The sequence below is a fragment of the Medicago truncatula genome, chromosome 8 (assembly GCF_003473485.1).
Source record: "Medicago truncatula cultivar Jemalong A17 chromosome 8, MtrunA17r5.0-ANR, whole genome shotgun sequence".
Classification (NCBI taxonomy): domain Eukaryota; kingdom Viridiplantae; phylum Streptophyta; class Magnoliopsida; order Fabales; family Fabaceae; genus Medicago; species Medicago truncatula.
This window is the reverse complement of record NC_053049.1, coordinates 33,315,696-33,341,703: the sequence shown is the minus strand read 5'-3', so window position 1 is coordinate 33,341,703 and position 26,008 is coordinate 33,315,696. Positions and strand designations below refer to the sequence as shown.

Sequence of the window (26,008 nt, the reverse complement as noted above, 5' to 3'; positions counted from 1 at the left end):
TATCCTTAAATTAATTTCAAATCTCAATATTAACCTTGTAACAACTTTTATTATTATTAGATTATATTATTTTTGTAACAATCTTATTATTATTATTAGGTTATCTTATTCTTGTAACAATTATTATTATTATTTTGTTATATTTTCCTTGTAACAATTTTTATTATTATATAATCTACCACTCTTATTTGTTAGATGTACAAACCGCTCTTACTACTACTTTGTTGTTGTCAACGACTGCTTGAGGCTTCCTCCAAAGTGAATTGTGAGTAATTTCATCATCTCATTGTAAAAAAAAACAATATGATGCTTGGAGCAAAATACATGAGCTAGTTTAAGATAAAATAGCGGCTTAGATGTGTGCTTGTCTTTGTCAGTTTCTGAAATCGTAAAAACAAACAGTTTCTTTTATTTAATTAAGTTTAAGGGTAAAACGGTAAAATACTGTTAAAATCCCTCCCCTCCCCTTGTGAACCAAACACACTTTTAATTAAAAATATCTCCCCTCCACTCCCCTCCGTAAAAATCCCTCCCCTCCCCTCCCCTCCTAATTCTCGAACCAAACGGACCCTTAAAAATGGAAGGAGGAAGTATTTTTTTTAGAGGGGAGAGAAAATAAGTATCACAAGATAATTTTGTAACAAAAAAGAAAAACCCTTTTATATTGTTGTTGTATCCAAACAAAATAAATTTTTCTTTTAAAGAAGTGATTTTTATTTCGATAAAGAAATAAACAAAATTGATTATTTTTTATTATATAAATCTCTTAAAAATAATCTTTAAATTATTGAATGACAAAATCATTTTTTTTAACGTGCAACAAACAAGTCATATGTTTAATTTACATTTACTACAAATAAGCTTTATGATGTTTAAGTGCTTTTATCTCACCTTGGATGATCTATAAAAAAAAAAAAAAAAAAAATCTCATCTTGGATTTATTTGATGCAATAGAACTATAGAACTACTTTACTACGAGGCAATCAAATAAAAATGACAAATGTTATCACTGGTGCTTAATAAATAATTTTTTTATTAGAGTAAAAAAAAAAGAAGCTTCACTTTGTAAAAAAGTTACAATTTTTTTACAGCCCTACATATCGTGTTGTGACCTAGTTCTGTTTCTGTAGCAACGCTGATTTAGTAAATCTTCTTAAAATAAAATACTGATTTACTAATTTGCGAAGACAAACTATATATGAGTTTGAGATTAAATGCAACTATATAGTCTCTCCTTTACATATAAGTGCGTGTTTATGAAAAGATACATTTTTTGTGGTACTATATACGCGCGAGCGATAAAATCAAAGCTACGTTATGGAGTATCAGACCCACACACTTTCATGACTATCTCACTGACTCCAATTATGTAAAAGTGTAAATAAATTTATATTTAAGGAGATGAGATCATTGATTTAAACACAAACAAATTAATTAGTGAGAATTTTCATGGACATTTGGTAAATTCAAACAAAGTAATAATCTATCTTAAGATCCTCCAAAATTACCATTGAGATACCAATGATCCTTGATTTTGGTCCTGTTTCTACCAACCGTAATTTTTACTACCATATCCATCACAACCAACACCAGACTACCTTGTTGGTACCACCACCTCCAGGATTTGAGACCCCACAAATCGCTACCGGTTATGTATCACATCTTTTAAATTTAAATCAAATTAAATTTTTATGGCATGATTTCATTTTACTACCAGAAAAAGTTGAAATTGCTACAAAAAGTTAGAGCACCAAATTTAATGATTTTATTTTTTGTCTCTTATTTCCATAGTTATTATTATTTGAACTTTTACTTCACTAAATCCACAATTATTTCAACTTTCTCTTAAAGTGCTTTTTTAGTTTTCATTTCACTTTTATAAAAAGTTGAAAAAACCATAGAAATTTGGAGATAAAAAAGTACGAAATATGTCTCTAATTCTGTATTAAACTTCTAGACACCAAATTTAATGACTAATTTTATTTTTTCGTCTCTAATGTATAGGTGATTTCAATGCTATATTGGGATCACATGAGCAACAAAGCAATTTCTCCCCTCACAGACCCCCTATGATTGAATTTCAGCAATGAAGTGATTCCAATAACCTCGTATATAGAGGTGGCAAAAGGATCCATCAAATCCATATCCATCCAATCCATTCACCATAATATCCATTCAATCCATCTATCAAACAAAAAAAATAGTTAATGGATTGGATTTAATCCATCCATTTAAAATTAAGGATACATCCAATCCATCCACCTTATTTTAAAAATCCATTGGATCACCTAAAATATTAATAATAATCCATTGGATATAAAATTATTTTAAACATGATTTAAATTAATTTTGTTAATAAATAAAAACAAGCTATATTTTTAATTATGGGGGCCTAAAAAGAAATATTCTTATTCTTTCCTCAAATGTTTGGCCCATAAGAATCAGTCCATTCAATTAAAAAAAAAAAGGTCAACAAAATGTCAACATCCATGGCCACCGGAGCTCTGCCGGACAGCCACCGTCCACCACCGTGATCTCGTCGGAGCTCCGCCGCGAACCGCCGGAAAATCTGGATTTCCGGCAATATCGTCGCTGTTCTCCGCCGTGTCGGTCGCAAGAGACCGCCGGTCAACGGTGGTGTCCGGTAGTCAACGCCGGTGCACCACCACCTTTTAATTATTTATTTTATTTTCAGCTTTGGACTTTAAAAAAAATATGTTTTGGGCTTATACAAAAATAAGTATTGGGCTTAATTAAAAAAGGAATTCTTAATGTCATTACTTTCTGCACCAATTTATTAACAAAATAATTTAGTAAAACTAATTAATTAACTAAAGAATTATGTTAAAAAAATTTAAAAAATAAATAATACATTTTATTAAACGGATCGGATGGATAATCCATCCATTTAAATTTAATAATGGATGGATTGGATGGACATAAAACCTAATGGATGGATTGGATGGTTTTTTTTTTTTTTTTTCAAAAAAAATTGGTGGATTTTAATGAACTACTGAATTTTTTGGTCAATCCATTAGGATCCAAATCCATATCCATATCCATCCAATCCATCCATTTTGCCACCCCTGTCATACACCTTCCAACTAGAGGTGCTACCTATACTTGGTCAAATGGCAGAAGGGGTAGATTTAATACCAAAAGAAGACTAGATAGAGCTATAGCTAACCTCAATTGGATAAATGCCTGCACCTTAACCAAATTAAAATCTGACCATCCCCATCCTTCTTGATACACCCCTTGATCAAGAAAAAATAGCTCAGCAAAACCTTGAAAATGCTCTGAATATTGAAGAACTTTTTTGACAGGAAACACCGCATATATCCATAGAATAGCCAAAATAAGAAATGGTTCTAGCCTTATCTCAACCATGAGAAATGGTGATGTCTTGCTAAAAGAGCCAGATGAAGTTTCAACACATGTTGTCAATCATTTCACAAACTTATTTACAAATAGCACAAATATTACTCATAATAATATGGTTCAGGAAGTTATTCCAAGTTTGATTACTGATAGAGTCAACAATATGTTGACCTTGCTTCCTACTCATGAAGAAATTTTCCATGCAGTCTTTTCTTAGTGCTCCAGGTCCGGATGGATTTGGAGCATTCTTTTTTCAAAAATCCTGGGAAATAGTTAAACAGATGTGTTTAGAGCTGTTTTGCAGTTTTTCACATCTGGTTGGTTATTACCAAATTTTGATGCTAATTTAGTTGTTCTTACTCCTAAAACTAACCATGCAGATACAGTTGAGCACTATAGGCCCAAGGCCGTCCCTGAGAATTCAGAGGCTCGGCTCTGGAAATGAAAAGAGGCCAGTGATAAAATCAAAACATAATTTTTTTTTAAAAGAGCAATGTTCTATTTATATTTTTTAAAAGATAAATACAATGTGCCGTATATATGCGGTACACCCAGAGGTGAAAATGACTACCGTATACATGAGGAACCCCCACCTAACACCAAAATCAAGAGGAACTAATTCTAATAATCCTAAAAGAGGCCCATCCTTGTGAGGGAATGAAATAATCTTAGGGGGCCTAAGAGATATTAAGGGGGCCTAAAAAGAAACCACCATTATACTGGATATAAAAAAAATAAAAAATGAGGCCCATCCTTGAGGGAGGCCCAGCTCGTTTGAGCTGTTTGCACCCACTCAGGGACGCCCCTGTATAGGCCTATAGCTATTGCTAATTTGAAATTCAAGATAATATCAAAGATTTTAGCAGACATATTAGCTTCAATCATGCCAGCTATCACTTCAGTTCAACAAAGAGACTTTATTAAAGGCAGAAGTATCAAAGACTGCATATGTTTAACGTCCAAAGTGGTGAATGTTTTGCATAAGAAGACTTTTGGTGGAAACTTAGCTCTCAAGGTTGATATTGCCAAGGCTTTTGAGACTCTAGACTGGTCTTTTTTACCAAATGTTCTCAAATCGTTTGGTTTCAATGAAGTATTTTGCAAGTGGATCCACTTTATTCTTTCTTCTGCAAAAATCTCCATCTCCATAAATGGCAAACACCATGGTTACTTTTCTTGTTCAAGGGGAGTCAGGCAAGGGGATCCCTTATCCCTTTTTTTTTTTGCCTTGCTGAAGAAGTATTGAGCAGAAGCATTACCAATCTTGTAAGAGAAGGGAAGTTAGAGCTTATTAATGGCTCCAGAAGCAACCTTACACCATCTCATATCTTATATGCAGATGATATTATGATTTTCCGCGAAGGTACCTCATCAAATATTCATGCCTTAGCTGATCCGTTCCATTGATATTCTCAGATTTCTAGTCAGTTTGTGAATCCTCAGAAGTTTTCCATCTATGGTGGCTCAATTTCTACTCATAGGTTGCTTCAAATTTCAAATTTGATTGGTTTCAATACTGGCTTTCTCCCCTTCAATTACTTAGGTGAGCCAATTTTCAATGGGAAGCCTAAAACCTCTTATTTTCAACCTTTGGCTGATAAGGTTAAGCTTAAGCTATCTGCTTGGAAAGCTTCTCTCTTGTCTATTGCAGGAAGAATTCAACTGGTTAAAAGTGTGATTCAATGCATGCTTTTACATTGTATCTCTGTATACTCTTGGCCAGTTCATCTAATTAAGGAAATGGAAAAGTGGATGAGGAATTTCATCTGGAGTGGTGATGTCAACAAAAGGAAACTTGTAACAGTTGCCTGGCACAAAGTGTGTTTTCCAGATAAGGAGGGGGGCTTGGTATTAGGTCATTCTCTAAGATCAATGAGGGAGCCAAGCTGAAGTTGTCCTGGTAACTCCTGTAATCTAATCTTCAATGGGCACATTTCCTCAGACTTAGAGTTTTGAAAAAGCAGTCTCCAATCAAACATCATATTTCCTCATCAGTTTGGAGTAGTATTAAGCCCAAGTATTCTGATGTAACGGCCAACATCTATTGGCTTCTAGGTGAGGAAGTGATATTAATTTATGGAAGGATTCTTGGTGTGGGGCACCATTGGTTTCTGCTATGAACATTCATCATCTTATCCATCATAGGTTGCAAGCTACAGTTAACCTTTTCATTATCGATTCTTCTTTATCACTCAAATATTTCCCAATCTTTTCGAAATTATTGATAAAATCACAATCCCTTTGGTTGGAAAAGATGACATATTTATCTTGAATAGTTCTCAAAATGGTGATTTATCATTCAAAGATGCCTATTTCTTTCATTTCCATGCTGGTCAGAATGTTTCATGGGAAAATCTTATCTAGCATTCCTCCATTCCCCCCCTCAAAATCTCTATTAGTTTGGAGAAGCTCGCACAACAAGCTACCAACTGATGACAATCTTTCCACTAGAGGTTGTTACCTTCCCTCAATGTGTAGCTTGTGTAATTCTTCTACAAAAACAACATATCATTTGCTCCTTCATTACAGTTTTGCTAATTCCATTTGGCAATGGCACATTTCTTTGCTAAACACCAACTGTAACTTTTCTTTAATCTCTGAGGTTTTGGATCTTTGCAACAGAAAGTGGGCTCCTAAGTGCAAGCTAGTTATATTGGCTGCAGTCATTAACACCTTCAACACTATTTGGTTTTGTAGAAACCAAATTAGATTCAATGATAAGAAAACCCATTATAAGTCAGCTATCAATCTGATAATCTCTAATACTGATCTATGTGGAATAGCTCCAAACTGGCTGCAAACACTTCCATTTTTGAGTTTGTTATTCTAAAAGCTTTCTCAGTTCAGATGACCTATAGATCTGCCCATAGAATTAAAGAAGTCACATGGCAAACCCCATTCTTCAATTGGGTTAAATGTAATATTGATGGTGCTTCCAATGGTAATCCCGGACCCTCATCTTGTGGAGGTACCTTCAAAAACAATGATGCTGATTTTTTAGGAGCCTTTGCTTTAAACATGGGAATATCCACCTCTCTTTGTGCTGAGCTTCATAGTGCTATAATAGCCATTGAAATTGCCTTCAATAGAGGTTGAAATCATCTATGGTTAGAAACTGATTCCATGTTAGTAACATTAGCCTTCAAATCCAAATCAGTTGTTCCTTGGCAATTAAGAAACATATGGGAGAACTGCTTGCACCTTACATCTTCGATATCCTTTTTCATTACTCACATATACAGGGAAGGGAACCATTGTGTTGATAAATTAGCTTCAATAAGTTTAGCTTTGAACACTTTCTTTTGGTGGGATCATATTCCATCTCAGCTTGAGATGGATTTTGCTAGAAATAGGCTCTGCCTTCCCTATTTTAGATTTGTCAATCTTTTTTGAGGGTTAGGCTGCATGTCCCCCCTCTCTTTTGTTTCTTGTTCTCTCTTTTTATAATATTTTGGGGACTTGCTTCTTTGGCAAGTTTCCTTTAGTTTAAAAAAAAGACCATTTTTTTTACGTCGTATCTTTATTTTATTAGATTCAGAGATTAATTTTCACTTTGTAAAATATTTACATTTCCTTACAGCCCTACAAATTGTGTTGTAATATTGTTCTGTTTTAGTAGCAATTAACAATGCTGATTTACTAATTTGAGGTTAAATGCAACCATTATTATAATAACTCCTTCACATGTAAGTGACGTCATTCACATGTGTATGAAAAGATACATTTTTTGTGGCATCTTATGCGCGTAGGTGATAAGATCGAATCTACTTTATGGAGCGTCAGACCCACATGCTTTCATCACTATATTACTGACTCCAAAGATGTATGTAATCTATTAAAACAAATGGCAAAAGTGTAAATAAATTTATATTTATGGATGTTATTAGATCATTATATTAAACAAAATAAATATAATTACTGAGAATTGCATGGATATTTTAGTAAATTCAAACAAAGTAATAGCCTAGGAGTTCTATAAATTCAGACTCAAGCAGTTTCAACTATCAACTCACTCCAAAGCACAATTAGAGTAATCTATCCTTAAGATCCTCCAAAAATGCCTATTGAGATAATTGACCTTACAAGTTCCCCCGACTCACCTCCATCAACACCTGTATCTTTATCTAATCTACCAACGATCCTTAATTTTGCTCCCGTTTCTACCAACCCTAATCTTCACCACCAAATCCATCCCCACCAGCACCAAACTACCTTGTTTGTACCACCACCTCCAGGATTTGAGACCCCTCAAATTGCTACCGGTTGGCCTCAACCTGGCATGTATCATAGCCAAATTGCAATGGTTCTCAAACCGTTACCTGAACCAAAGACATCCCAATTCTCAAATGGAGCTAGGCTCGGGGTTTCTTGGAGTCAATTAGAGCATGAGTAATTACATCTTTTAAACTTAAATCTAATTAATTTTTTTATGCAAAGTTGAAATTGCGATGAAAATTTAGAGGCACCAAATTTAATGATTAATTTTTTATATTTCTTTCTCTTATTTCCGTAGCTATTATGTTTCTGACAATGTTTTTCTAACTGTCACTTTTACCTCACTAAATCCGCAGTTATTTCAACCTTCTCTTACAGTGCTTTTCTTACTTTCGTTTTCACAAACGTTGAAATAGCCACAAAAATTTGGAGAAAGAAAAATACGAAATTTTTATGTTTCTAATTCTATATTAAATTTTTAGACGCCGAATTTAATGACTAACTTTATTTTTTCGTCTGTAATATCTGTCGTGATTTCAATATTTTTTTATCGATTTTCTTAAAATCACTTCTACACCAATTACTCTTTCATAGATTATAAAGTAATGTGCAAGCACTGATTTTTTTTTTCTAACGTTAAATTTTACTATTGATATTTAATAGAATTGATTTTTTATTTATTTTAGCTTATTTCTGATGGGGCTGATTGAGTATGGAAAAGGGAAATGGAGCAAAATTGCTAAGAACTATGTATCTAGCAAGACACGACAACAAGTTAAAAGCTATGGTTTAAGCTTCTTCATGTACCTACCAGCCACATTTGTGCATGGTTTTAGGAAAAGAAAACAAATTGCAAATCCCAGCAACTCTGCTTCCAAGAGAAACAGGAACTCACCATCTGCTCCATATTATGGAGAAGAAGCTAGCAGCAGCAACACCAACAACTATGAAGCAATCACTTCCATGACTCTGCCTAGTGCTTCTGATGATGGAGGAGTTGATTTGGAACTTCGTTTGGGTTTGTCTAAGTGAAACTTTGAAGCATAGGTGTCATGCATGCATGGACAAATTAAGCTAGAATCTCTTTAGATAGCTAGCTCTAGTTTATCACCATAATATGTGGCTTTTTATTCGTAACTTTTTTTTTTCCTTCTTTTCTGTTTTGAATTTGGTTGGTTATGATGTTGGAGTTTTTATTATTTTATGTTATTATATTGTGCATGTTCTGGCTTGCAAGTTTGTCCTCCTTTATGTAATATATGGATCATTTATTCAAATGCTTTTGGAAATGATGTTGGAGTAATCATCTTTTAGAGCAAAAGGCCAAGATATTGTAGACAATATTATTTTATTTTGTGTTTAGTTACATTGTTATCTTTGATATTATAAAAAATCACGGTCAAACATTGTTGATGCTATTTACTATGAGAGAAGGCGTTTTATGGAGTCCGCCACAATAGAACCCCGGATATTTCACTTCTCCACAATTAAATTGTGTGAGCTGTAATCACTAGACTACTTGACAAAAAAAAAGGAAACTGAAAAAGTAACCTGAAGAGTCTGCCACGATTTGTTGGTGAAACTGAAAAAGTTACCCCATTTTTTTTCTTCCAAGAAATGACCAAAAATATAATATTTAAAAATTAACAATCAGAGCATAAGGAGTACTATGATGGAATAGATACAAAGTTATCAATTACAAAAGTACCACCAAAACATCGATGTGATCTCCAAACGGAAAAAAAAAAAGAAAAAAGAAAAATGTGACAAACAAAATACAGAAACACCACTCAAAACATCTTAGTGATTGAGTATTTCATTGGTAGAAATCATATGAAAAATCTTTAGACTTGGACCTCATCTAAAGACCAAACTAGAAATTTACCCCAGAAATCTTTAGAGTGAATTTGAAATTCATGTTCAATATTTCTAACAATCCGACGGTTATATTTGATTGAGTGTGCAAAACTCTTTTTATTATTGATGTATATAAATTAAATCTAAATCAATATCTTTTTTTTTAGAGGGAAATCTAAATCAATATTGTTATCATAACTTTTGAGTCATTGTATTTCACCATATATTTTTGACAATGACAAACAACCGTTAAACAATAAAAATAATTTTGAAAAATTGCAACTTTCTGTAATCTATTTTGTAATTTTCTTCATCTTTATGAAAAAAACCAAAGATAGCAACTACTTTTAGGAAATCCTCATTCAACATATCATTTTCTCGTTATCTCTCAAACTCTTCATATCACATCACACCATATCATATTTACTATATCATCCTTTTTATTTTGTTTTCTCACATGATTTTTTTTTTGAAAGATTCATTCTCTCGCATGATGTTAGTTGGATGTACGGGTCCATGAAATATTTTCCGATCATAAAATGAAAGAAGTATAAACCAATGACTTAATCAAAAGGATAAAGAATACTATTTCATTGGATTTTTATTTTTTATACATGTAAAATATAAGACTTTATCCAACGGTGGGTGTAGGTCAAAAAGAACAAATAAACCCCAAGCATTGAGAGACTGAAATTAAGTGTTGATGGTAGCATTTTTGGATCCACTCACAAAAGATGATTTACAAAAAGTCACCCTATCACACAAAATATGCAGGTCATGGTATGCGTGATGATCTATTCAGGTGATTAGAGGCGGATTCACCGTAAGGCACGGTGTGGCAATGGCCACACTGGATTAATACCTATTTTTTTTTTTAATATATTAGTCATAAGTAATGCATTATATATAATATATGTTGGAAAATTATCATATTTAGTTACTTGGCCTAGCGGTAAACACTTTGCTACCTTGTAGTGCGTCTTGGGTTCAACACCCTTTGCTCCCATTTTTGACATTTTTTTTAAATCATTAATATAAATATGGTTGCTGGGAATCGAACCAGTGACAAGTTGGTAAAATGGACACTTCTAAACCATGTTGCTGTTGCATTTATTTTGTCAGCCCTGCAGTAAACACTTTGCTACCTTGTAGTGCGTCTTGGGTTCAACACCCTTTGCTCCCATTTTTGACATTTTTTTTAAATCATTAATATAAATATGGTTTCTGGGAATCGAACCAGTGACAAGTTGGTAAAATGGACACTTCTAAACCATTTTGCTGTTGCATTTATTTTGTCAGCCCTGAAGCGATGACTTCGTTGAGGTTATTCCTAAGCCCCCGGTGAGACAAAATGGGGTTGTGTACCTGGAGGTGCTCTGACACCCAAATCAGTAGGTTGTTCAAGAGGTGCAATCACAATTGAGGATAAGAAGTGTCAAGCCTAACCCAAGGCTAATGCCTAGGTATAAATAGTGGTAAGGTAGGGTTTGAGCGGAAAACCTTATTCTGAAAATTGTATCTTCAGGTATGGACGTGGGCAACTCTCGGCCTAAGGCAAGTTATCCTCGACCTGCGTGGGCGTGGGTAACCCCAGACCTCATGAGCCATTCAGCCCGTACTGTGATAAGGGAGTTTAAAGGTGTGTTCATCTTATAGTGTCGCCTTCTTAATGGACTCTAGTCAGACCTGAGTGGAGCCGAATTTGGCTTTAGGCCAGTCAGGAACACAACCCAACCTATTTAAGTTTGATTGAAACCCAACCTATTTAAGTTTGATTGAGATCATGTTTGTTATAGTTGTTTTTTAAGAAAAAATTATTTCTTTTAAATAATCGCTTTTAATAGTATTTCATCCATTTGTTGTAATTTTTTATAAGAATCATAATCTTAAAAAAATCAGTAAACAACTTCAAATGAGAAGTTCTCGTAATAAAAAAACTTCAAACGAGAAGTTGTTAAGACTTATGAGTAGCTTCTCAAAAACTAGTTTTTTTAGATGGGACAAAAAATAAGATAGAGATATTTTTGAGTAAAGATAACTTAAAAAAAATAACCAATATGATCACTTATCCTTGTATTTTCCTATTGTGTCATGTTAACTTGTGCCCTAAGGGCACAAGTTAAGGAATAATGCATTGAATGTACAATTTTCAAGAAAAAAATTTCCATATTTGGTTTCTTAACTTATGCCTCAAAGACACAAGTTAACATTTCCCTTTCTTATTATGTGTCCTTCACAATAATTTTGTTATATAAAATATTTTAACATAGTTGTATCCAAACAAGTAAAAAATCTCTATTTTTTTCATAAAAAAAGTGATTTTTATTATGTCAAACAAACACAAAATAGTTTTTTTTATAAAATCTTTAAACAATAATCTCTAAATAGTTAAACGTCAAAACCATTTATTTTTAAATTCGTAATACGTAAACAAACTCTGAGTTGGATAACAAAGTTTGGCACAAATCGCCGAAAACCAACCCATGAACCACGTAGGTAAGGAGACGATTCTAAAATTATGGAGACAAAGTTAAAAAAAAAAAACGTAAAGTACAACTTACTAGTTTTTTCCATTTTATTGGTTGCAAAAGACGTTTTGAACTAAAGGTACACTGAAATCAAAGTAGAGTTTAATGACTATAACAATTAAAGTTGGAAGACAACGTTATTTTTTGTTGGGGAAAAAGACATATTGTGACACAACTAATATATGGGCTGTATATGTCCAGCATCTTTTTCAGTTTCGTGTTGGAAAAAGAGATTTTTAAATAAAGTTTAAGTTAGTAGGAATATTTAGTTTTGAGCAACATTGAGAGATTATTTTTGTTTGCATGAGGTAAATTTATAAATTTACTAGTTATTTACCCGTGCTATTACACTGATTTGTTATATATATTATTGTTATGTTTTTTTTTTTTTGAAGAAAAATATGATTGTTATGTTAAATATTAGTAAAATGGATATATTCAATGATATTTTCGGTTAGTTAAAGAGATGCAACATAAATAGTAATTGGTATAATTGAAATTAAACAACAAAAATAGTAAAATACATTTTTTTTATCGAGGTTTGAACCCCGACCTTACATATATTATGCATTGTCCTTGTCAACTGAGTCAAGCTCATGAAGACAGACATACATTAAACACTGATTTCTATAATTATTTCATCAAATTACATGAAACCATTAATCATTATGATGAAATACATGTTTTTTTCATCCGAATGATTAATAGTTTCATGCAAATGGATGAATTAATTATAGAAATCAGTGTTTCATTTTATGGTTCGAAAAGGAAATATTGGTCCTGTGGTTTTTATGTAGTAGAAAAAAATGTGTCGTGTTTTTTTAATCTTATCAAATATAACAGGGTGACAGTGGTGACAATGCGAAAGAGGAAAGCGCAAGGACAAGTGGTTCAAGGACAGAATGGCCAACGAGATTTCGAGCGGCAAGGAGGTTCAAAGGTATGGCATTATCAACAGTCTAGGTTTAGGTCTTCATCACGACATAATCTTACGGTTGTGTACGACGATATGGAAAACTAGAGTTGTCCGTTTAGCCCGATTAATTATAGGGCTTGGGCCTTAAATATTGAGCCCTAAAAAGCCCGCTACCCGTTAGAGCTAGCCCGAACGGGCCGAGGGTAGCCCGCTAGCCCGCATAACAAAAAAAATCTTATAAATTATATATATTTTTCAAATAATTCTTTACTTAGTTGATTATCAAAGTAATAAATAAAAGTGAAAATTCAATGAATTAACACAAATATACGTGTAATATAAAATTATATTTATTCGTTTCGTTATTTATAATTTTAAAGATCGAATGTTTGTTCAATTTTTTTTTTAAAGATCGAATATATAACCATAATGTATCTAATTTATTTAAAATTGTTTTCCTCGCCATTTTAGTTTACGACGTTTGTATAAAAATGTTTACAATTTATTTTTGTTCTAGGCGTTATTTAAACATATTAAAAATATTATTTATAAAAAAAATTTATAAGAGTATTTTATAGTACTTTTTAAAAAAAAAATATATAATTTTTAATATGGGCCGGCCCGTTAAGCTCGCAGCCCGTGTAGGGCCGAACTCGGGTAGTATATTTCAAGCCCGTTTTTCAACCGGACTTTTTGGCCCGGCTTGATAAAGACCGAAGCCCGTTAGGGCCGGCTCTAAACGGGCCGAGCTGCCCGTTTTGACCGCTCACCTAAGCATCGCATGAACCATAGTGTGAAAAGCGGAACATGTTTTATTGAAAATTACTAAAGTAACTCTCAAGCTATTTGTATAAAATAAAAGTGGGCCTAAGTTAGTAAATTGGTGCAAGTTAACAAATATGTTTTAATGAAAATTACTAAAGTAACCCTCAAACTATTAATTTTAAATAATAAAGATGAAAGATATTTTTGTCCAAATAAAAAAATGCATTTTTGCTAACTTATAACATATTAAGCACTTCAGTGAAGTGGCTTAAGCATGTTTACAACAGCCTCAAGGTTCAAGATTTGATCCCTACATCCCATTTTTTATAATAAACTTTTTAAAATCAAAACTTTGAAGAAAATGTAAAAAAACGGGAACGATGGGACTTAAACCCAAGACGCATCAAGTAGAAACAACCTCTACCGCTATGCCATACATACGAACCTAAATAATAACAACACATCTAATATAGGCTAAATTGCATTTTTTGTCCCTTAATTATTTTGGTAGTATTAGTTTGATTCCTTAATTAAAATTTGATTTATTTTGATCCCTTAACTTCTATCCGTTACACATTTTAGTCATTTTCGTTAGTTTTAGTTCAAAAACGTTAGGTTTTCTTCTGAATTTTTTTTTAGGATTCTTGTTGTTGAAGGTTGCGGAGATGATATGAAGATGAAAAAGAGGAGAAGAACATGAAGAAAACCTAACGTTTTTTTTTTAATTAAAACTAACAGAAATGACCAAAATGTGTTACAAAGAGAAGTTAAGGGACCAAAATAAATCGAATTTTAATTAAGGGACCAAAGCAATACTACCTAAATAGTTAAGGGACCAAAAATGCAATTTAGCCTATAATATATAATCAAGGGTTAATAGTGTTTTACCCGTAATATAGGTCATTTCCGCTTTTCTCCTTGTAAAATTTTCTTTTTGGATTCCGTCCTTGTAATTTGAAGTTTTTTGGTTTTGGACCTTCATGAATTTTGACTGTACAAAATCGATAATATGTCAGGGGAGTAAACCGAAATTTTCTAAAATTAACAGGGGGTAAACCGAAATTTGCTCAAATTGCAAGGGGGTAAACCAAATTTTTCTCAAATTACAGGGAGCAAAATTTTACAAGAAGGTCTAAAATAAAGAAATCTTCAAATTACAAGGACGGAATTCAAAATAAATATTTGACAAGAGAGAAAACAAAAAATGACCTATTTACAGGGAGGTAAAACACTATTAACCCTATAATCAATTGTTTGGGACCTAGTATACGCAAAAAAAAAAAAAAAAAAAAAAAACAAGGGTAATATTCTGACAAGGCTATAGCCACACTAAGCCATACAATGGATTCGCCTCTAGTGTTAGAAAAAGTGTGTCCTTGGCATTTTTAACAAGTGCTCTCTTATTGAATGAAACTCGTATGTTTCCTACCTTTTGAAAATGAGTCCTACATAAAGTGGCGAGATCTACATAAATTTCACAAAAAAAAAGAGTGAGTGTTAGAAAATGAATGTTCTTAGCAAGTAAGCCCAAAAGGAAAAAGTCATAGCTGCTAGCACCACCTGTGCTTCTTCTTAATTTGCTCGAAAAGAAAGCCAATAGTTATAGAGTAGATAGAAAGAAGTAGAATTGAGTATGACATAACCGACATCTTTGAGCTTGAGCCTGAACATCTTTCAACTCTCATGACCCAGCTGCTATTGAATCCCCCTAAATAGACGCCGATGAGGGTACAATAATAAAGAATAGAAAATAATTAGATTTGGTTCGGGGCTTGAATCATAATATTCTTCGATCACTCTAGGTGAGAAGTTCAGCTAAGTCGAAAAGAGTTAAATCCTCTTTGAGATGAGATGTCATCGACCGTTGACGAAGTGTACCCACAAAAGTGACGTCAAACATTGAGCTCATACAATCCAAGACGGATCGATTGGTAATCACATAGATTAGGATAATTTTTGTCAATTTTGGATTCTTATGTTTTTGGGATAGTGTTGTATAAGTAGGGTTCTTAGATTTCATTCAAATGGGTTTTTTGAAAATTACTTAAGACTTTCTATTTTTACAGTTTGATGCCACCTAGGAAGAGGCAGTATCAAATTTGATGATATCTGTTGCACATTTTGATTTAATCAATATGTAATTTTAACAAAATATTGAGCCTAATACGAACTATATAAAAACATGATTTTGTATTTATTTAAAACTACAAAAATGGGTGGTCAATTGTGCTTGTGCATGGGGCAAGAGATGGTGCCCTTGTGCAATATAAACACCAGCATTTTTACTACTTGCTCCGGTCCTTATAAGGAAAAGAAATATCAATTACAATTGAGTTTGACATTTTATTTGGATATATGCTGATTTGGACTTAGATTTAAATAAATTATAGGGTCTATATTGAATATTTAAAATTAAGAAATTCAAAATCTTACAAATTTCAACAAAATAAAGAAACCGCAGGAAAATCCACAGAAAAGGCCATATGAAAAACAGCAGGAAAATCCGCAGCAATACCTGCGGAATTTCTTAGAAACAATATTGGATAATAATTCTGCAGGAAAATCTTTAGTCAAAAAATAGTTACCTGCGGCATCTGAATCCGCAGGAAACTTCGTCTGACTAATAGAAACCGCAGCAAAATCCTCAGGTATTCCTGCAGATTATTTTTCGAACGAAAAGCCTCGGGAAAACCGAGAGTTTCTGGTAGTGTTATAATTATAAGAAGATTTTCAAACAAAATTTTGGTTCTATTTATATGATAATGTCATACTTTTTAAGGTGTAGTTTTTATCTAAATGGCTTTTTTATCCACCATTATTGTTTGTCATTTTAATATTAGTGGATATATTTAATGTTTCACAATTTTTTATAAGGGTATATTTGTCAAAATATTTAAATACTTACAAGAAATAATTATTGTATTGATTTTGATATTTTTGTTTTATTTTTCTTCTTATAATAAGGATTAAAGGGAGTAATCTTTATGAAATAAAATAGAACATTTTTATTTTTATTTTAAAAAAAAGCAAACTTAATTGTGAAGGTTTACATCACACACACATATGAACCCATAGGCTATCTTTGAGGTAAAAAAAATAAGGAGGGTCATCCCACCATTAGGAAGCATAATTGGCCAAGGTTTGACCATTCCTGAGAATGGCACAACAACTTGATTACCTTCCTATGGATGTGGGTACAAGAGCAAGACATATTCTTCAATTAATCAATGCAATTTGTCCATTTTTTTTCCTAATAGAAAATATATATTATATATAAAATATAAAAGGGAGGACACTCCTACAAGAGTCCAAACATACATATAAATTTGAGTATAAGAAATACTCAATTCAAACGATAACGGAATCAAAGAAATCCTCCCATATAAAAACAAGAGCAAAACCTAAAACCACAACATAAACACATAACTCCTAACATGAACACCAAACGAAAGCTGAACAGATAGAAGGAAGACCATGAGAAGAGTCTCTCAGTCAACCAACCCCTAGACAGATCTGCCATAAGACACTAACGATGCCGACACAAAGTGGGTTCATGATCCCACTCATATAAGGAAAAGGTGTGACTAATGTTTTCGTAAAAACCACTTTTAAGAGGTGAACTTAACCATATCCACCAATTGGAGCACAAACGTCTCCTTCCCCAAAAAGATGCGAGCATTTTGGGATCTCCACATGGACCACACAACATATTTTCAGATTAATAAGTACCATAACCTCTCATTTTTCCTTCCACCTAAATCAAACATAAGACTTGCTAGATCTGAATGTAAAATTAACTCTCACCCTAACCACCTAAACACATGCTACCACACCTGACCTAAAAACTGACATCTAACAAAAAGGTGACAAGCCAACTCTACACTCTCATTACAAAAAACACAATAAATACCACCAAGATCAACTATAACTCTATTTGAAAAGAGATTATGACGAGTCGGAATCCTATCCAAAAGCAGCTGCCAAGAGAAGACATTTACCTTGAGAGGAGACAAAGACTCTCACACCCTTGTAATGAATTGCAAAATATCCCTTGACCTTTCATCAACTACATTTGCTCTCATATGAAGACATTTATAAATCGATCGCACTGAATATATGGTCGATGAGTCATTGCCCCAGACCCAAAAGTCTGCACCTTCATAAAAGGTAAAACTCTCTAAAGCCTGGAGCAGCTCTCCCAAAATCAAAAGTTCCCACTCAAAAAAGATCCCATATCCATTCAAATACCTCTCTAATGGTCATATCAAACACTTTAGCTTCTTTCTGAATAGACACTTGAAACAACCTAGGGAAACAAATTCTCAAAGGAATATCTCCTAACCAAGGGTCTTTCCAAAAATAAGCAGATCGACTCTAACATTCATGAGGATACTTTTAGAGAACCAATCAGTAAACCCAGGTTGACTTGATCCCAATAAGGATATCTCTTTCCACCAGTTTGAGACATCTCTTAATATCCCAACCAACCCCACAAAATGATTCCATTGAGACCCTTTCAAATATCACTACTACAAAAATGGGCTTATATAGCGCTTTTTTTTGGCTTTAGCTAGCGCTTTCAAAGCGCTACTGTAAATGGCGCTGGTAAAGGTAATATAGCGCTTTTTTTTTGTATAAAGCGCTATCTAAAGTAGTGTTTAAATAGCGCTTTTATTAAAAAGTGCTAGTAAAGTTTAACCTTAGATAGCGCTTTTAATATTAAGCGCCATCTAAAAGGCGTTTAAAATAACGCATTCACTTCAAGAAATAGCGTTTATGTTTGAAAACGCTATGTAACACCAGGTTTAGATAGCGCTTTTTGTCATAAAGCGCCAGCAAAGATAATCTTTAGATAGCGCTTTTAATATTAAACGCCGTCTAAAAGGCGTTTGGAATAACGTTTTCATTAGTAAAAAATAGCGTTTTAATAAAAAAACGCTATGTAACACTATGTTTATATAGCGCTTTACACATGAAAAAAGCGCTAGGAAAAGCATTAAATATTTTTTTCAGGATTTTTTTTTTTTTTTTTTTTTTTTTTTTTTACAATAAGATAAAATAATATATATATATATATGTATATTTTTTGCACATTAAAATTGAGACTATTATTTATCAAATAAAACTTAAAGATATCATAAAAAATGTATGTATATATAGCATAAATGTCAGAAATGTACATAGCCACTAATATGGTAACATGGATATCTGAAAGTTACAACTAATTAATTAGTTAATATAAGATCAAAATCTTCTATGGTAGCATGTCTTCATCTATCTTCTTGGTCGTCTCAAAATTTATATTCACAAAAAGCAGGCAAAATTTTCAAATTTTGTTCACTCTCCACCACCTGCATATGGCAGAAAACCCCATTAAGCAATAAGAAACTATATTATATTAGAGACAAATTCAAAGTACTGTTGATCATAGTACAAATTAAAGCAAGATAATAAATTAAAAACACTACCACTTCTAGCAAATATATTTTGAAACATGAAACTCACTTATCATAAAAATATCATATAAACAAAAGGCTCATCATGAACTGACACCATTCTTCTTGGATTTCTCTTAGTTTATCATTTGAGTATGTCGCACACTTGAAACCCTCAATGTACTGCATATATTATAACAAAAAATAATCATGTTACTTAATAAACTTAAATAATATATACAAATATTATACTTTAATATAAAAAATAACATATACCAGCTTTGGAATCTCATTTAGTTTCGAAATGAGAATCTCTTTCATAAACCTCATCACAAAGTACCCGCAATCTATACCATTTTCTTGGCGAGGACACTACAAAAAATAAAATAAGTTTGTATAAATAAAATTATTTATATTATATTCATACACTAATTGTTTAAGGTTGTTATATGTTATATTATCAAACCTGTACTCGGACCCATGATATGTTGTTAAATTTATTCTTTGATACTTGAGCGTTCCTTGCAGCGCGAAATACCTTTAGAACTCTACAAAATATAAATGTAAACTTTGATTACATACAACTGACCATATATATAGTTTTCATATACAACAACTGACCATAAATATATATACATATATATATATATATATATATATATATATATATATATATACTTACGTGTCAAACATACTCTTCATTTTTGGGTAATTCATATAGTCATTGAGTAATGGATCCATATAATATATGATTTCCGATATGGGATTAATGACAAATAACACCCAATGTCCACTACACAGATGTCAAAGTTAATTAGAAAATCTTCTATAAACGATGGTAAAAAGTGAGGAAAAAATATTCAAAAACAAAGTTTCAAAGAAAATCTTACATAGGCTTATGTATATAAAATGGTAGAATAAATAACTTGTGCTCATCTTTATATTTCAAGAATTCCTTAACCATGTATGCTTTGACAAATTCTTGTCCAACATGTGTAGCTTCGATCAATTCCGTTCGCCAGTAAATGATTTCGCAACACAACCCCATTACCCCTTCCTCCATAACAACAATTTAAGCAAGGACAAATGATTCGATCGCGGTCAGTGGCATGTTTCACAGCAAATTTAACAAACTCTTCTACTCCATTTTCATATTCCTCTGAAAATCGGTCCGCAAACATCCATTTTTTATCCATTGTTTCTTAAAGTTAATTTAAGAAACAATTGATTTTTCAATCTACAAAAGGGTTACAAAACTATTACGCCTACAATATCAACATCTCTGGCCATATATAACAACACATGAATATATTCTACATGTTGTCACAATTCATGTATTAACTAAAATAATCAAAGCACAACACTAAAACCATATACAATTCAAACTTGTTAATTTTAATTTTTTATCAATCAGAAAATAGAACAGAATACAGCGCAAATTCCTCTCAAATTCCATAACTTTCAAATAAGAATCTCAAGTCTAAGCAGCATGGCACATAACAACCAAGGTCGGATTAAGCAAGTACTTCAAAAAAAGTAATTTCTAGCTAGCATTGTGACATGAAACAACATCTATTAAACAAGTAATTCTATAACATAAAAAATTATTACAAAAATTTATAAATTCAGAAGCTGTGGCAAAAATGAATAAAACCCATAACAAAAAAAGAGAAAGTACAAAAAGAGAGAGAGATATCTGGAGAAATTACAGGAGAAAGAGAGAAAGAACCGTCAGGTAGAGAGCTGTGATGGAGAGAGTCGTGAGAGAGAGAGCTGTAAGGGAGAGAGCCGTGAAAGAGAACCTACAGAGAGAGAGGTTGCTGTTAGAGGAGTGAGAGTCAACCAAGCAATTTATTTGTCAAGTTTGTGAAATAAACCTTTTTTTTCCATAAAAAAGTATACATAACTACTAAATTTTAGAAGTTGATTATTTTTATGAATTATTAAATTTGAATTTTGTTTGTAGATTGTTATATTCTTAAGTTTTAGGGCAGCGTTTAGATTCTTAAGTTTTAGCTCTGCCTTTTGAGTACTTCTCAACCTTTTGTTAACAAAATCATGTTATTATCTTCACTTAAGTCATAACTACACTTGAATTATACAATGAACAAATGAAGCATATTTGTGAAACATTCTCTTGTTTTCAGACTCTGATTGTGACATAAACACACTATGACTAATTATTTTCTTCTTTGTGTCTTTTTCTTCTTCTTTATATACCCATGAAAACATATAGGACCAATAGAAGTAATGAAAACAAATTACCAAACAGGGACTATCAAACATGCACAGATTATGCTGAGATTATGCTGAGATTTTTTCACTTAACCCTTTAACCTGAAGTATTGATAATGATAAGTTAGTGTTTTCAATTGGCAGTTGTGATAGCTTTTTAATCCAATGATAGCTTTTTAATCCAATTGGCAGTTTCGACAGACAGAATTGAAAACACAAATTGAAAACACGAGAAAGAGAGATACCTGAAGAAGAAATTACAGGAAAAAGAGAGAGAGAGAAAGCTAACTCCGGTGGCCGATAACAAACTCCGGTGACTTTTTCCGTCCAGTTGAGTTCAACGCTTCAACCCACTTCTTACGTTTTCCGGCCGGCGAATTTAGTTTTGTTGTTTCAATGGCTGCTTGCTACAGTTCCCTTGGCGGTTAGGGAAGACGAGATCCATGGGCTTCTTATTGTATTGGTGCAGAAAAAAGATGTTCCAAAATTAGGCCCATTGTGTTGGCAATATTTTATTTAATATATTACTGGTATTAAAAAAATCAAAGATTATGAAACAAATATTTTATTTTAGACTTAAATGCTATTTTTGGTCCCTTAAGTATTTAATTGGTATCATTTTGGTCCCTTAACTAAAAAAAAGATTGTTTGAGTACTTAAGTTTTTTTTTAGTCACGTTTTGGTCCCTTCTGTTAGATTTCCGTTACGGTTTAAAAAAAGGCTTAATATATGCTTTGGTCCTTTAACTTATTTTTGAATTTCATTTTGGTCCCTTAACTTTAAACCGTCTCAATTTGGTCCCATAACTTTAGCTCCGTTTACCTAAGTGGTCCCTTCTGTTAAAAAAACTAACACAAGGGACCACTTAGGTAAACGGAGGTAAAGTTATGGGACCAAATTGAGACGGTTTAAAGTTATGGGACCAGAATGAAATTCAAAAATAAATGGTAATAAATGTTGTAATTTTGAACTTAATTCTGGTTTTCTTTTTACTGTGATAATTAATTAGCTTTGAAATTTTAATATACTTCCAATGTATGTTATATCCACGTCGATGAAGTTGAAGATTTTGATCCCTTTAAAAATCCTTTAGACAAATTTCTCACACGAATCTGTTTGTTGCCATCAATGGTTTTAGTGATAAAGATATCACTTATGCTTCAGGATCTGCATGTGCATATAATATAATATATGAAACACTAATATTGACACAAAATATTGATGCGGACACATATCAACACAATTAATAACTCGAGAAAAAAATTAATTTATTGAATAGAAACATATGTTTTGATTTGTTGGAAACTGAACAACTTTTCAATCTGAAATGTTATATGTCACATGGTATATAATAAATTATTCGCTTCTTAATTATTATATAAAAAAAAAGGCTTAATACATGATTTGGTCCCTTAACTTATTTTTGAATTTCATTTTGATCCCTTAATTTTAAACCGTCTCAATTTGGTCCCATAACTTTACCTCCGTTTACCTAAGTGGTCCCTTCTGTTAAAAAAGTTAACTCCTGGACACGTGTCACATTGTCATTGGCTCTGAGTTTTTTTTTACAAAAAAAATAATATTTTTTATTTTTTATTTTTTTTTTTGTAAAAAAAAACTCATAGCCAATGACAAAGTGACACGTGTCTACACTTAACGTTTTTTATTAAACCTAATGGAAACCTAACTGAAGGGACCAAAACGAGACTAAAAAATACTTAAAGTGTTCAAACAATTTTTTTTAGTTAAGGGACCAAAGCGATACCAATTAAATACTTAAGGGACCAAAAGAGCATTTAAACCTTTATTTTATATATTGTATAGTGCTAGTTCGTATTTATAATTTTTACATAGTTTTTATTAATTTTAATTCTTTATATTTATTTATAATATAACATGCACATTTTATTGAATAATTTTTTTTTACTAATATATATTTAGTTTGACATATAACTTATTTTTGGAAAAGTTTGGATTTAGTTTGATATATATATATATATATATATATATATATATATATATATATATGATAAAAATATCTTGTCAAAAAAAAATATATGATAAAAATATTTAAAAAGGGTGTGCTTTGCAGTAGCTATCCATTTTTCATAAAAATAAAAAAAAAAATCGAAATATGTTATGTAGGGGATCGAACAGGGGACCTGTTAGTTAGTAGCGTTTCTTATAAAAAAAATAAAAAAAAAAAAAAAAAAAATACAGTTTCAGGGAATCGAACAAGGGACTTTAAGGTGAAGATGTTAATCTTCTACTACTCAGCTACATTAAAATAGCGCTTTTTTTAACTAATAAGCGCTATATTTCTCAAACATACAGTAGCGCTTTTTTTAACCCACAAAGCGCTATTTAATACTGATTTATTTATAGCGCTTTTCATCAAAAGCGCCATATACCAATATAACTGTTTTTTATTTAAATATTTATTATTTTTATTGAACCAATAGTGACGCTTTTGAAATAAAGCGCTATATAAAGGTAGAAGTATAGATAGCGCTTTTTCAGAAAAGTGCTAGCAAAAGCCCCGTGTTTTGATTTATAGCGCTTTTATGTTAAAAGCGCTAGTAATGGAGCGCTATATTTTCCCAATTTTGTAGTAGTGTATCTAGCTCCTATAATATCTCTCCACAAAGCCTCCCCTTTCTAGATCTATGATACCCAACCTTCCTTCACTCTTAGGCTTACAAACATCTGACCCTCGGATTCAAGGAATCTTCCTCACCCCTTTATACCTTCCCCACAAAAAACAACGTTGAATTCTCACAATCTGTCTCCAAACACCATTTGGCATTTTCAGAAAGGAAAGGAAAAAAAATCGGGATATAGTTAAGTACAAAGTTTAGAAGAATCACCCTCCCACCAAACTGACAAACCTAGTACTCCACTCACTCAGATGAGATGCTAGAGTATCCAATAAAGGCTGCAAGTAGATAATCTCTTAGAATTAACCCCAATTGGAAGACCTAAATACTTAAAAGAAAAATAACTTATACTACAATGGAGGAAATTTGCAACCATACCTAGGAAAGACGCATCAACATTAATTGCCAAAATACAACTCTTAGCAAAATTAACTCAAAGACTTGAGGCAAGCTCAAAACACCTTAAGATAGTATTAATGGCCCAAAGGTTCTACATTGTTGCCTTTCCTATAAAAAGGGTATCATCAACATATTGAGGGTATGTCACAAACAACCTAGATCTCCAAACTTTATAACCAGTAAACATATCCACCATCCCTGCCTTCCTAACACACATACTCAACGCCTCTGCAACAAGTAGAAAAAGGAAAGGAGCTATAGGATCACCCTACTTAATTCCTCGTTGAATACTAATTTCCTAGGTTGGGCACCCATTGACAAGCACTGAGAGATTGCCTGCAAACACACATGCTCGCATCCAAGCACACCACTTATCATCAAAACCAAATCTCTTCAAAAGATATTCCAGGAAACCCCAGCTCACTGAATCATAAGCTTTCTAAAAGTCCAATTTAAAAATGAGGCTATCATGCTTAGATTTTTTTGCTAGATCCACAACCTCATTGACCACCACCACTCTATCCACCAATTATCTCCCTTTAAGGAAAGCTGACTGGTTTGGCGAAATGATTTTATCCATCACTGAAGTGAACCTTGAAGCTAAAACTTTAACAATCAACTTATACAGGGAACCTATAAGAGATATAGGATGAAACTCCCAAAGAGATTGAGAAGAGTCGACTTTAGGGATTAAAGCCATAAAATAAGAGGAGAAGCTTCTAGGGAGTGAGGCGTTAAAGAAAAATTGTTGGAAGAGAACATTAACCTCCTCTTTAATCAGCCCCTAAAATATTTTAAAGAACGAGAAGTTAAAACCATTTGGCCTTGGACTCTTATTATCATCACTACTGGTCACCGCCTCTACTATTTCCTCGAGGGAAAAAGGAACAGACATAGCACTACTATCCTCCATAGACAAACTTTTAAACTCAAAAACCTCCATCAAAGGCCTATGATAATTAGGTTCAGAAAAATGAGTAGGGAAAAAAATTCACTACCTCTTCTCTGATACCTACTACATCCTCTACCCAAGATGCGCCCACCTGTAAAGCCAAGACAGAATTCCTCCTACCCCTATTTTCAAGCAAGCCTGGAAGTACCTTGTATTAGCATCTCAATCCTTCAACCAACAGGCCCTTAATCTTTGAAACATCTGAGCATCTTTAAACTTTAATAAAGTCCACAAATTAGAGCAAGATTTAATCCTAAAGTTTGATTCCTATAAAGTAAGGACCCTATCTCCATCCTTTAAATATAGGATCTTAATTTGCTCCACCAACTATGAAATCCTAAACTCCAAATTACCAAAAACCTCAACATTTCACATTTTCAGCTCAGATTTGAATCTTTTGATTTTTTCACTCAATCTAACAGCCAGCCACCCTACTAACTCTCAAGATCTCTAACTACAAGCAACAATCTCAGAGAACCCTGGATGATCAAACCAAACATTATTGAACCTGAAAGGCTTGGGACCCCACAACTAACTAGAATATCTCAACACCAAAGGGAATGATCAGAAACATCTCTATCCAATGCCCACAAACTTGCCACCCCCCAACTATCCCACCAACCATCAGAAACCATGACAAGGTCAAGCCTACTCATAGCCCCCCTCCC

General features: G+C 32.7%; 2 protein-coding genes across 3 annotated transcripts; one reads left to right on the top strand and one right to left on the bottom strand.

Annotated features, from left to right (window-relative positions):
* Window positions 1-7,395: 7,395 nt before the first annotated feature.
* Window positions 7,396-8,773, top strand: LOC11445327 (uncharacterized). The gene is made up of 2 exons (XM_003629044.4): window positions 7,396-7,770; window positions 8,283-8,773. Exons 1-2 carry the CDS (start codon window positions 7,439-7,441, stop codon window positions 8,626-8,628), a joined length of 678 nt encoding a protein of 225 aa, XP_003629092.1. The 5' UTR covers window positions 7,396-7,438; the 3' UTR covers window positions 8,629-8,773.
* A 10,406-nt stretch (window positions 8,774-19,179) lies between these two features.
* Window positions 19,180-20,306, bottom strand: LOC112417557 (uncharacterized). Of its 2 annotated transcripts, XM_024773864.2 has the most exons (5): window positions 19,988-20,305; window positions 19,780-19,890; window positions 19,564-19,645; window positions 19,374-19,469; window positions 19,180-19,280 (listed from the first exon to the last, which is right to left on the bottom strand). In XM_024773864.2, exons 1-5 carry the CDS (start codon window positions 20,158-20,160, stop codon window positions 19,182-19,184), a joined length of 561 nt encoding a protein of 186 aa, XP_024629632.2. In that variant the 5' UTR covers window positions 20,161-20,305; the 3' UTR covers window positions 19,180-19,181. The 2 variants fall into 2 exon arrangements, with proteins under 2 accessions (XP_024629632.2, XP_039685373.1); XM_039829439.1 differs by lacking the exon at window positions 19,780-19,890 and having other exon boundaries at window positions 19,988-20,306.
* Between the last annotated feature and the right edge of the window lie 5,702 nt (window positions 20,307-26,008).